This window comes from Pholcus phalangioides, unplaced genomic scaffold (assembly GCF_987345545.1).
Source record: "Pholcus phalangioides strain wild (caught in Gottingen) unplaced genomic scaffold, Ppha-v1.0 ptg000001l_1, whole genome shotgun sequence".
In the NCBI taxonomy this organism is placed as follows: Eukaryota; Metazoa; Arthropoda; class Arachnida; order Araneae; family Pholcidae; genus Pholcus; species Pholcus phalangioides.
In genome coordinates, this window is record NW_028301594.1 from 28,109,502 (window position 1) to 28,123,509 (window position 14,008).

The following is a 14,008-nucleotide window of genomic DNA, read 5'->3' on the forward strand; positions in this document are numbered from 1 at the left end:
TGACTGAGAATGCGTGTATATGTTGATAAAATTATCTTAGTTATTTTCTAAATTTCATAATACGCCAAAAAAGAAAAATAGTTTATTAAAATCCTTGAAAAATGTGAAAATTCACAATTTTGAGTATGTACATATGTATATTAATATAAATTGTTCGTGTGAAAATATCCATTGATCATAAAAAAAAATTTATTTCACTTTTTTGTAGTTTCTTTAAAATTAATTCCAAAATGACTTTTTCCTCTTCTTTTAAATTCTATTAAAATAATAGATGTACTAAAATACAAATTACAAAAAAGAAGAAAAGGCTGTAAATAATTTGACATTAAACTTGATAAATAAAAGTTTCATGACTGATTTTATACAATGTTTCTCATTTATATTAATTAATAAAAATAGAGCTAACTGGAATGACATTTCAACTTCATAACATAAAGACATAGTTTCTGAAACCTTGGAATTTTCCAAAAAGAATAATTTGAGTTTTGAACACCAAAATCGTCCAATGGCACTTCTTTGCAATCAAGATTCCATTTCAGTAACAATTGATTGATATTCCAATCTGAGCTGGAGTGAAAAAAAACATGCAAATAACATTTTATATATTACTGTGTATTGGAAAAAAAATAGATTAAAAAAAAATTCACATTATGACTTGTAACACTGATTCTAAACTTCTTGATTGTGTAAGTGAAGACCAAACATCTTTTTTTTTCAAGTTCCAGTTTTAAGCAACTTTCTATGTTTTTCAATTGGTTAGGTTAATGAAGCAATTTTGTCAATATGCATGTAGATGTGTGATTCACACATCAAAGTTCAATATTACTCCTCCAAATTTCGTTGATTGAAAATATTCCTTCAAATTTTAGATAATTTTTTAATAGTTATTTCTCTATTTTTCATTTAAAAAAATCAATTTACAAAAATACCCTCAAAATTTTAGAAATGTGAGTGAAATTACTCTATAAAATTATTTTTTTATCACACTGGTAGGACAAAAATGTCCTTACCTACTTGAATTGAGAAAGAGGAAGAGCATCACTATAATGATGCTCTTAATAATTATAAATTCATTAATTTCCTAGAAAGAAGGTGGCATGTATAAAAGGCAAATAATAAAAAATAAATCGTGTATATAATATTTATCTCAGAAAAAATAATTTTTTATTAAATTATCCAATAAATTTTAATACCATTAGAACACTAAATAACAACAGATCAATATTATAAATTTTGGAATGTCTGTCCTTTTTTATACTGCATTTCTATCATAATAATTAAAACTAAAAGACTACATTTATACAAATTTTTGGGTTAATTTATCTATTTTATATCTAAGTAATCACAAATTACCTGCGCTCTTGATAGGAGCACCAGAATTCAGCCTGAGCATTCTTTTCTAATAAGTACGCTACACTCATCACCACATCTTCAAATTCTGAAAATGAGTTCAGAAAATATATCTTTGAGTTATTGTGAAAGTGCATCATTCATCTACTGTATTAGAGCCAGTGTTGGGTATGTTAAGTTGAAAATAATATGGTAAGCTGTAATACTGATCATAATTCAGGTAGGCTATGTTAACATTCCATGAAACATGATTCAGTCATACATACTTTACATGAAATTTTTTCAGGTTCTGTAAGTCATTTTCACTTATAAAAATTTTCAAATAATATGCAGTTTTCATGAACTACAAATTCTCATTTCAAAATTATTAATAAATGAGGGGACAGGATGATTTTACCTTCAGGTTCATAGAATAGGTCAGAGCCAAGAATAATGTCCACAGGCTTCATTTCTAAGAAAGGTGGACTAAAAACACCCCAGCTGATTCCAATGATGTTGTAAACACTGGAAGGTACTTTGTTATATTCCATGTTCCTCTTTGCTACTTGAAGAGTTTCACTTAAATTCTCAGCATCACTTATAATAACTTTAGCGCCACATTTTGCTGCAACTACAGATGGTAAAGCGGTGCCAGCACCCAACTGAAACATCAAATTAAAGTTATCAACTTAAAAGTATGTGGAAAGTAAGTTTATACTATTGTTATCATGCCGCAGAAAATTATTTTGTTTTTTAAGAATGTTTGGTTTTAAATTATGTGATAACTAGAGATTAGAATTTGTGATCATTAGAAAGTGAATGTTCATGGCAAAAAAAAAAAACCGAAAGGCCTATGGAACTTCTAAATGTATAGTACAAATGAAGAAAAAAAATTTAATTCCTTACAATCATTTTCAGTTTCAATATTTTTTTTTCTAATACAGTGAAACCTGTCTTTAATAAAACCTGTATTAAGCGGAAACCTGTCTTCAATGGAAAAATATTACGGACCCGCGATTTCAATGTCAAAATACACATTAAAAAACCTGGATTAAATAGAACCTGCCTAATACAGAAAAGGAAAAGAAAATCTTACCCTTTAATGGAAAATTTCACACAAGCACTATAAGTGTTTGGCGACCAATAGACTAAAGGACAAAGCTGTATTAAGAAGACTCTTTAATACAGCTTTGCTAAAGGATCATACAAAATGTAAAGTGTTCCACCGAAATTTTTTACACCATCTATGCTTGCAAATGTGAGTTCTACATCATCCACCCTTAGATGAGCAAAACCCGTTTCTGTACTTGATACTGCGGTTTCGATAAGCCATATTATGTAATGAAGCAGTTGTTTTCTGAAATTGTAACAAAATTTTTCGTAAAAGGAGACTTTTCCACTGGAGAAATCAGTGTAAGGATTGAATTTCCAATTGATATCCAAGACACAAAACTGTATACAAGCCGTGTGCCTTCCGTGATCGCAAGGCTGAGCAGGGCTGGAATTACTTAGAGAGGGGCAATTGCCCTGACGGTGAAATTTACAGGGGTGGAAAATTTTAGTTGGGAACAAAAACACTATAATAATATAATCAAATTTTAAAGTGGTAGTGACGACAAAATCATGTTCTTTCCCTCACAAAATCCCTGATGCTGAGGATTATTCCTAAACATAGACGATAATGCACAAACTGAACATGACATAACAGATATTGACATTGTGATTGAAAATTTTTGAGGAAGTTAAAAGGAATGTAAAGGTCGTTATTTTAGAAGAACAACGGTGTAAGTTGGAATTTTATACAGATGCTGTCAAAACCTAAATACAGTATTCAGTAATTAGAGACTAATTATTTTATCTATTTTGTCTTCAATTAATTTATTTTTTATTTTATTTCAATCACACACAAGATCCTTAAATAATTTTACACATATCAATTGAACCTGTATTGAGCAGAAACCTGTGTTTGGTGTGAAAAATCTCAGTCCCTTGCGTTTCCATTAAAGACAGGTTTTACTGTACTATCAAGAAAGAAAAGGAGTAAAATCACAAAAAAAAAAGAACATTTGAAAAAGCAGGATCTTAAGTGGAAAAATATTGAGCTTTTGAAAAGATGTACAATGTTGAATTATTATCTATAGTGTTATTAACTTATCTGCATGCTTGTAAGTTCATTGTCATCATATTTATTCAATTTAATTGAACAGAATTTTCAATCCATTTTGGATTTTTCATCAATTTTCATGAAAAAAAAAGCAAATTTCTCTACTTTTTTATGCAGGCTGTAACTTGGGACTTTGCTCGCCTGGATTTGGTAATCACAAAATTGTTCTACAATGATTTCCCCCATATGAAATTTGGACCCCCTGAGGTCAAACCTTCAGAAATACCACCATAGTGATTCTCTGTATTATAAAATATAATGCTCACCAAATTTCATATTTATAGCTTCTGCTGTTTGGACTCAGAGATGATTGCGTCATATAACCTATGACCCCCCGTAGTTGTTGAATTTTAAAATCTCTTTAGTGAGTCTCTACATTACAAACTAAAACAAAATTTTATATTTATAGCTTCAGTTGTTTCGGCGAAGCATGAGATTTCTCTATGTAACCTCTTATGACCTCCTTTGGCATAAAATTTCTAAAAAACCTTTTTAGTTCATTTTTGTAGTCATGAAATAAAACTACTTACCAAATTTCATAATTATAGCTCCAGCGGTTCTGGCTCGGAGTGATTTCTCTATGTTACCTTTGTGAACCACTTATGACTTCCTTAGGGATCAAATTTTACTAATTTCTTTCTCAGTGGGTCTTTACTTCATGAAATGAAACTACTGACCAAATTTCATACTCATAACTTCAGTGGTTTCGGCTCAGCGTTGATGAATCAGTGAGTTAGTCTGGACATGTCATTATATATATATATATATTTCTAGCTGATGTAACTTTTTTTATATACAATGAAAATTCTATGTAAGGATACCCCCCTAGAATGATAATTGCCATCATAATCGGTCCTGATACACTTTTCACAGTGTTAATATATTCCATCTATAATGATAATGCCTCATTGTGATATGTTTCTCCCTTGACTATAGTTATATAGGCATTTTTCACTGTATGCTTCTGTAATTCACAAAAACATTATTCTTCCTTGATGATAAATCGTTCCTCAATGAACTTTCAAATTTATAATTCACATTTTTATTTTTGACAACCTTCTGGCAAAGCACCGATTAAATCACATTAGATGTTAGTGTTTATCCTCATAGAATTTCACACTATGTCAATTATTTTCACAACTCCAACATAATAGAAATAAAATTTACTTCCAAAACTGTTTTTCTTCTGATAACTTCTCGGTTATACCAGATATATTGAGCTAATATTGGAGCACATGGCCACACATACATTCCATAATTTGGATTCAGCACCTGAAAAAAAATGTATTAAAAATTTAATGTCTAAGAAATTATGGAACTATAATTTTGTTAATTTTAAACCACTGAATAATATCTGCTCTATCTTGCTCAACTTAACCCATTATTTACAATTGTCCCCTTTTCTGGGATGCTTGTTTTCTTTTGAGCAGTAGAATTTTTAGTTTTGATTGTTGTATCAAAATTATGAACTAACTGCTATGAAAGTTAAAACTACATAAAAATATCAGCAGATGTGATGTCACTCTGCTATCCATACGTAGGTTTTTAAGAGCTGGCTGATGCGAGATATATCTAGGAAAGAGAGAAATTCAACTGCCCTTGCCTGGAATCAAACCCATGTCCTCTCACTAGCCAGGGCACCACCCTGGCTAGTGAGAGGAAACCTGGCTTAAACTACTCAGAAGACTTAGAACAAAACTACAACTTACTTCCAAAATTGTCACACTTAAACATTGATCACCACATTTGTGGCATTCTGAGACACAGCCTTCAATTTGATCGCCCTCATCAGATGAACTGCAGCTTACTTCAATCAAGTCAGTTTCATCAGTGAAATGGAATGTCCTGCTAGATTTTTTTTCTTCTATACAATTGACGTTGAAGCCTTCATTATGTATTTCAGACATCTGCCTAGTTGAAAAATGAATAACTATATTTTAGTGAAGTAAAAAATGTAATAATTAAATATAAAAGTACAGCATACTTTATTAATGTAACATACGATCTGCAAAAAAAATATTCAATTGCAAACACAATTTTTGTTAACAACACTCCAAAAAATTGCATGTGATCATTTATAATAAATTATATTAGCCTCAATAAAATAGTTCCGAAACTGTCGTACAGAAAAAAGAGTGGGGTGGGGGAGCGTACATCTAAGATGGTCTTGCAAATCCACTTAAGCTGGGTTTTTCTAAGAGCAGATTTCTCTTTTGCGTGAAAATGCTGATTGGTTGAAAACATGCATTTCAGGTTTTTTTTTATCCAATCAGTGTTTTTGCCCTACACTAGGCACATAAAACGTTCTCTTAGAAAAATCTGGTTTCATAGTCATGGAAAAAGGAACTTATCGTGCCTCTGGTTTGATTATTTTTAAAAGCCAAACAGATCAATAAGTCAAGAAGTGGATCATGTTGATTTTGGAATGTCATTAAAAACCTTCTTCTCCGCGCTAAGTAACATGTCACTGGGAGACGTTGACTGATGCTTTTGTGAATTTTGTAACCTAGTTTAATGGGGGCATCATAAAAGAATGAAACAGCATCATTTTTCTTGCTTTCAAACTAAATAATTGGAAAGGAAGCTGGTGTATTTGTGCGAAGTTCAATGTAAAGTTTGGAAAACGTAAGGATGAAATATCTTGTATAACTATCACATTCCTCCTTTGCCTAAGGCCTCTTCATATCAGTCTCAATTATGAATAAGAGGGTTTTGGCATACCCTGCAGACCCTTAAGTCATCACTTTTAATGAGACTATTGACTTTCTAACGAATTCATAGCGCGTAAATTAAAGATATATTTAGTCTATTTCTCCAGACCTCTTTGTGAGGATCATTACCTAACCTTCACCAGGCAAAATCAAAATGTGCAAATTAGTTTTTTTTTAACAACTTGAACCAGTTTCTCAAACTTTGTTCCATCGCCTCCTCTTCAAAATTTTTTCCCAGTACTTCCAACTCAAGTCAAACTATATAATCCTTTATAAAGTTACATTATTCATACAAATAACACATTATCAACATTAATACTAAAATAAAAATAGGGCCACAACTAAGATACTTGGTCAGATTTGGCAAGCACACATCTTAGCGCCCACCGTGTAATTTTTGGGTGATTAAAGGACTAACACTCTCAAAGCCCTTTCAGGTTCCCTACCCATTTGCGACAGTAAATACAAACTATTGATCAAATACATTCTATCAGCACCAGATTTAAACATTGAAAATGAAAATCATTTTGTGTTTACTAAATTTATTACAAACAAATACAAAAGATGGAAGAGTGGGTAAACTTTGCCTAATAGAACACAGAAAAATCATGAACGAAAAAGACAAATACAAAACATTTAATGCATTCAATATACTATGGGTGTCATCTTCAGAGTACAAAAAATGGATCTGTAAGCAAATCTCAACTCTGAGTTGATCAGCAGAAATATAATAAAAAAATATATACGTCTCTCTCCAAGTCAAACGTCCTCAGCAGAATGAAGCTGAACGCCTGTGCAAGTCTTCTATAACGCCCTGATTGGTTACTTGCAAAATGAAACTATATGATTGGTCTATTTGAATTTTCTTACAATACCCACTCATAATGAGCTTAAGCCATGGTGTTGATTTGTTGTTTACTAATTTATTTTTGAAGTTTTGAAGGCCCGAATATATATGCATTCGTAAAAGACAATCATCTATAGCTCAAGTCCATTACAAGCAGGAATTGCAAGAAAATTCAAATAGACCATTCAGATAGCTCCACTTCGCAAGCACTTCTATAACGCCTGTGCGTTATAGGAGACTTGGAAATATATTTTTCCCTTTCCGCTGAGCAACCAAGAATTAAGATTTGGAAACTAATCCAAGTGGGATCCTCGGTCAGCGTGATGTTTTTCATTCTCTGAAAACAACACACTTAGCGTATCGAAATGCATTAGGAATTTCTATTTCCCTTTTTCTTTGATTTCTCTGAGAAATACAAAAAATCCTAACAGTAAACGTTGGACTTGGTCCACCATTCACTTTCAGAGAAAAGTGAAAACATCTACACGTGCTATTTTGAAAACCGAAAATTTCAAATGAAATTTGTTTGACAACAAACATTCGGATCAATGCAGACGGTTTTGACCAAAGCTGAAACGGTCGTGTCTTCCCAAATCACGTGACCTTTTTCTATTTTCTACTACATCAGAGAGCGTCGGGGTTTTTTACATTCCTTTTCAATTCGAGAATACTTGGCTCTAATTCTCCTTCATTTACATGAAATTGACTTCAAATCTCTGCTGAGACAGTTTCTTGGATCAGCTGATCAAAATCAGCATAAAAAAAAAAAAACGTGATAAAACGAAAGATGACTGTTCGTTAATTGTCACAAAAAGTGATATCCATTGGACTTGGAAATATAAATTAAAAAAAATAACAGTAAATTATTTTAAAAAATTCCTCAAATAGTGTAGAAAATATTGTGTCGATGAATAAAATGGCATGTGTATATTTAGTTTTTTTAATCACACTGAGCTATTATAGCTCAGCGTTTAATCACAACTTCACTTTCACTGCTACTGCCATCTGTTATATAAAATACGAAACGCAGTAAAAATCTTTCTCCCCCATTCCCGGCGGGTCTTTTTTTCTTTTTTCTTTCCACCACATCAACAACAAGAAGGGGCAGGAGGGATATTTCTCATGGAATTATAACTCCGTTGGGGGGAGCGTTTCGACGGGGGTCCTCTGGAGAATTCGAGAGGGGCCCCGTTCGGGTATAAGGTCCCAGCAGACCTGCATTTATATTTATGCGGGTCGGCCCGACTTATCGATTTCTTTTTTTTTTTCCCCCGCTGTTAGGGGAGGGCTTGTGCCTTTTTCGAGAACGAATGGGCCCCTCAGTTGAGGGTCGCTAGACTTCTCTCCCTGATTAGAACAACTTTGTTTCGCTGCTTTTATCTTTGTGTCTTCCATATCCTTTATGAAAATGACTCACGAAAATATTTTATTGTGTGTAAAAGATCTTGAATTATATTGATTGTATGAATTGATTATTGTTTGTGTTTGATTATGTTTAATGTTGAGTTGTTTGTGTTTTCCAGGTTATTGCATCCTGTGGAGTCTTTAAAAGTGTTTTCCCCTATGTGGGACCCCCCTCTATTGCAGCTATGATGTGACTGGAATCCTCACCCTAGCTAAGCTTTCATCTATAAAAAAATATCACATAATTCGATGTCTTTAAAAAGCAATAATATAATAACTTTTCAAGAATTTTTTTTTTGCAATATTTGATAAATCAGTTAAATTTACAATTCTGACATGAATTTGGTTTATTTCCATTATATTTGTGTGTATGAATTTTAATAATTTGATATATGCTCTCAACTTTAGTAAAGTTATTTAACTAAATAACTTCACACCAATTGAAATGTTAATTGACATAGACAAAAAATATAATGATCGTTGAAAAAAAATTGTATGTTATTATGTGTGTACAAGAAGATTTTCATGGAATTGTCAATGTTTTTCGTATTTATCATAATACCAGTTAGTGATGTTTTATATGTAAATATGTAAAATAGTTTTTCCTCAGTGATGTGATTGTTAAACCAGGGTACCATTGTATAACAAAACTATTGCTAGCTCGTTCAAAAGAAATTTGCTTGGCTCCTAAAATACTTGGTTGATATTCATTTTTTAAATCGATTGCTCATGTTCAATTTATGTTTATTGTTTAACTGCTTGTTTTTTTTTCTCCCTATTATTTACACCCTGTAGAGTCGTTAAAAATGTTTTCCCCTCTATTGCAGCTATGATGTGACTGGAATCCTTGCCCAAGCTAAGCTTTCATCTAGGTTGGTCATTCGGGACAAGCATGCATTTTGATACCCCCTAATGATTATGAAGGAGAGATTAAAAATGAAACTCCCCTCCAGTACGGCGCCTGGGGCACAAAACCCCATTACTCCCCACAGTTGCAGCCCTACTTTCATCTATAAAAAAACCAGCCCATAATATTCAGTGTCTAAAAAAGCAGTAATATTGTAAATTTTCAATATTTTTTCTCTTTCTATGATGTTTGATAAAATAGTTGCAATTCTGACAATAATTTCATTTATTTGCACTATATTTGTGTGTAAATTATAAGAATTTGAAATGCTCTCAATTTTAGTGAAGTTATTTAATTTCCTAAATCCCTTTGATGACATTTTGTTTACAGAAAATGTGCAGTTGACTCCCATTTTAACGAATACAGTTATAGCCAAAAAATCTTGTTTTAATGAACACTTTTCTAATTTCCCAGATAAGTTTACATAAAAGTAATACAAAAACCCGGAATTCTTTTATAACGAAATTTTGTTACAACGAAGTGATTTCTCCTGTCTCTGAGTTTGTTATAACGGGATTCGACTGTATCGATGTATTTTGAAACAGGCCCGTTTATTTTGTGAAATATTAATAAACATGTGTGAAAAAAGAATTGTATGTTATGTATATATGAGAAAAATTTAAGGAAAAATCAATTTTTCCTATTTGTCATAATACCACCTGGCAATATTTTATATCTGAAATGATTTTCCCTCAGTGATGTGATAGTTAAATCAGGGTACTGTTGTGTAACAGATTTCCTTAACCCAGGGCTTGTCAAATAAAAATATTTTGAGGCACCAGCCAAATTCCTTAGGAGCCAAGAAGATCAATCCAAAACTGAACTCAGCCAGTAAAAAGTTAACATGGGAAGGGTACATTAAATCCCCCAGGAAAGGTGAGAAAACATTATTTAAAACCATTCAACTCTTGAGCAGAAACCATTCTTGGCTCCGGAAAATTTTGATGTGCCTAATTTTTTTTTTCAATTTGTCAAGACCTGAAAAATACTTGATACTCTACAAAAATCTGTTAACTTTTGTTGAGAATCGGTGTCAGATTTCTTAGGAGCCAAGCATGATTATATTCTCAAGAAAAATGGTTCTAAATAATGTTTTATCAACTTTTCATTTCATGACAGTGTGTCCTATGTTAAAGGGACAATGTCATGAAATCGAAAAATTTTGTATATATAAAATATTAGGTGGCAATGCAGATTTTGTAGTCGCCATTGGTGGCCTGGGTTTTGTCGTCCTGAAGTAACTTTTTTTTTTTAAGTTTCAGAGTGTATATTTGTGATAATTTATCTCAGCGCTTGACAAATCCCAGGTTGCCATGGTGACTAAAAAATCAGTATTGATGCCTAAAATTTTCCATGTACGATTACTAGCTAAAGCAAAAGAAATACACTTGGCTTCTAAAATATTTGATATTCGATATAACACCCCCCAGATATAAAGTGCATTTTCAATTGGGGGGGAGTAATTATAACTAGCATCAACTATATTGTGTTACTTTAATGTTATTTTCTATGCTATTTATTTGATGTTAGTTTTCACAGCAATTCTTGTGTTCGTGTTTTTATGTTGTGGTTGAAGTTTTTTAAAATACTCTCGTGTTTAAATTTTATATGTGTCTGTACTCAAATATATCTGATACTTATGTTATCATTGCAGGGATTTGTTATAGTGAAAGAAGCTTTTCTTACAAAATAAATTTGTCTTTTTTCATGCCAAATAATTTTTGTGCTATTGTTTTATAGTGTATGCAACTTCTATGTTGTGCTCAAGTTTTTTTCTCACTTTTTAAATTTCATCATGTTCATGTCACAGCCAATGCCCGAAGTTTAGCCAGTTAAAGAAACCTGTCATCAACCGATAATGTAATCATCGTAACCAGATTTCCAGTCAACATAATTTGATCATAAATTGTATATATTTTGCAAAAATTAGCAATGTGTAGGGAGAATCTGTGATATTTGGCTAGATGCTGCTGTTTTGTCTTATTTAAATCTGGTTTATATATTTATATATACTTATACTTATTTATACTATATACTTATTGTCTATACACTTATTTATACTGTACGTCTTTCTGTATTTGAATGAAGTTAACATTTATATTTTTGTCTCGTTACAGGAATCTCTCTCGCAAGAACCTTTTCCTTTTTTTATTTTTTTTATTTTTTATTGCACAGTTCATTATAACTAGATTAAGAAAAAGACTTTTAAAGTTATAATATATTACTCATAATTTTGAATATTGAATAAATGCTGTAGTTTTAGTTCATACTTGTAGGCTATATGAAGCGAATATATTTTTATGATTAATTTCTATTGGCAAGCAAATTATTTAAACTTAGTTTGTAATTATAGGCTTTAATGTATTATGCAAATATTTTTAAATTTCATTTCTCAGTGCTTCATTTTTGGGATTCAGTTGCATGCATGTTTTAATTTTTGAATTTTGTAGTTATTGATTCATTATTTGTGATGAGTTAATATTTTTTAATAATATCTTGTACTTGTGTTAATTTCAGATTGAATTTTTTGCTTGAAAAAAAATTGTTCTGATATTTCTTTGTCTTTTTTCCTCCAATTCTATTTCAAGAGCTAAAGCTACTTGGGAAAAGAGATGACACTTTAATTTCTGTCTGTATGAAGCTGGCATTGTGTTGAAGCATGATAGTTTTTTTAATGTCTTCATAAAATTTGGAAAATTCTGCAGTAATTACGTTCATGAAATTAAGTTTTGAAACTATAATTTTTTCTTAACAATTTTAACTAAGACTCAAAATTAAAACTCAATAATTGAACATTTTTTAAATAAGATCATGATATGCATAAATTATATGTATACATGCTTGAGATTTTGAATAAAATTTTTTCTAAAAGGGAAACATATTTTGCAGCAGATAATAATATGTATTTGATTTCTTTTAACACTTCTTGTGGAAATCTTTCCACTCATTATTTTTACAGGTCGGTGCCAGTATGCTTGCAGCATGTGCAACATGGTGTATCACTCCTCTTCTGCGCTCTCCAGACACAAAAAATATCACCAGATAGGAATCCCTCAAGAAGACCATCAGTTCCGCTGCACATTATGCCTTTATTCGACTAACTCGAAAAAAGATTTCAAGCGCCATGAGTTTACTCACAGCGGAGTTCGTCCATACACATGTAATAAGTGTGGAAGAGGTTTCACAAGAAACAACCATCTAAAAAGACATATGATGACTCATAATGAAGGTACGCCGTACATCTGTACAGTGTGTCATAAAATGTTCAAAAGATCGGATCAACTTGGTTTGCATATATTAAAGCATAAGAATGAAGGAAAAATGTGCATTCTTACTTTCCATTCCGAGAAAGAGCTTGCTGAAGGTATAAAATCTGCTGATGCGAATCAAAATTCGCATTCAATGTTTAAACAAGGTGGAGTGGAATGTATGAAAAAAGAAATGTTTGAAAGGTAAAAATTGACCAGCAGTGTAATGTGTGTGAAGTGAATTTTTGTACAGCGAATTGAGTTGTTCATTCATTTGATATGCAGTCAAACCCTGCTGTAGTCAACCTGTCTTATAACAAGGGGAATATGAGTATAGAAAGTCAATTTTTTTTTGGGTGAAGGATCGAAATGTATAAACTGCTAGAGGCAATTATTTGCATGATTACGCACTCAGCATGAGATTTTATTATGTGTTTCAGGGAAGAGACCTGTATTTAATTTCACGCCCCTAAATGATGCTTTGTTGGAGAGCAGAGAATGAATTTTTGTTTGTCAGAACTACGAGGAAAAAAGATAAATTGTATTAACATTTATGATTTTTCGGGCCCTATAGTGACATGTTATGGTAGGAGTGACTGTTAAATTTATTTCACAAAATATCATTCTATTATTAGATTATATGTAGCTACCAGAACATGTTCCTTGAAATTTGTTATAGCAGGGTTTGACTGTAATCGGGTATTTTATTTGAGTATTGAAGTTATATATTTAACTTTTTTTTTTGTTAGTTATGTTTTATTTTTTCATTCACTGAATGCAATTCACAAAAACTGTGAAGAACATTGTGTTTCAATTGGTAAATGAATGGAGGGAAACTGTTTTTTTTGAAGAGTCAAAAAAAAAAAAAAAAAAATTGCCAAACTTTATGGATAAGTTAAAGAAACAAAAAATTCTTTTTTTTTTGGTATTGTTTTAGAAAATGTGTGTTTGTGTGTGGCTAATAACTAAAACGTGTTTTCTTGAAATGATGTAAGCCTACACTTTCAAGAAATTTCTTTTATATTTCAAAGATCTAATACACTTAACAAAATTTTGATTCCTAGAATTGGAAACATTATTGATTTATTTATTTATTTTTTTTGTGAGAAAAAGGTGGAAATGAATATTTAACCAAACGATATTTTGTGTGTGTGCACCAGTAAAAAATTAAATCTATCTTATACAGTTGAATCTTGTTATATTGCGGGTATTTTGGGCTATAGCCTATTCCATTATTAGGTAGGATGGCTACATAAAAGTGGAGTTTCTTAATTATTTATAATAATGGGATATGATGGTTCCTACGGTGTATCAAGGCCTGCTATAACAGGTTCTACTGTATAATAAAATATCTTTATAATTATTTACTTGTATATAGATCCTATGTGAACTTAAAAC

At 31.4% G+C, this 14,008-nt stretch overlaps 1 protein-coding gene and 1 long non-coding RNA gene across 3 annotated transcripts; one reads left to right on the plus strand and one right to left on the minus strand.

Moving 5' to 3' along the window:
* Positions 1-401: 401 nt before the first annotated feature.
* On the minus strand, positions 402-7,607 carry LOC149090263 (histone-arginine methyltransferase METTL23-like). 2 transcript variants are annotated; one of them, XM_089233522.1, is made up of 6 exons: positions 7,481-7,607; positions 5,203-5,404; positions 4,661-4,765; positions 1,748-1,991; positions 1,354-1,438; positions 402-567 (listed from the first exon to the last, which is right to left on the minus strand). In XM_089233522.1, the coding sequence occupies exons 1-6, from the start codon at positions 7,504-7,506 to the stop codon at positions 402-404; spliced, it is 828 nt and encodes a 275-aa protein (XP_089089648.1). In that variant the 5' UTR covers positions 7,507-7,607. The 2 variants fall into 2 exon arrangements, with proteins under 2 accessions (XP_089089648.1, XP_089089656.1); XM_089233530.1 differs by lacking the exon at positions 7,481-7,607 and adding an exon at positions 6,951-7,010.
* A 769-nt stretch (positions 7,608-8,376) lies between these two features.
* LOC149090264 (uncharacterized) lies at positions 8,377-11,074 on the plus strand. The gene is made up of 3 exons (XR_016192857.1): positions 8,377-8,482; positions 8,575-8,717; positions 9,283-11,074. It is a non-coding gene; the product is annotated as an uncharacterized LOC149090264 (long non-coding RNA).
* The last annotated feature ends 2,934 nt before the right edge of the window (positions 11,075-14,008 follow it).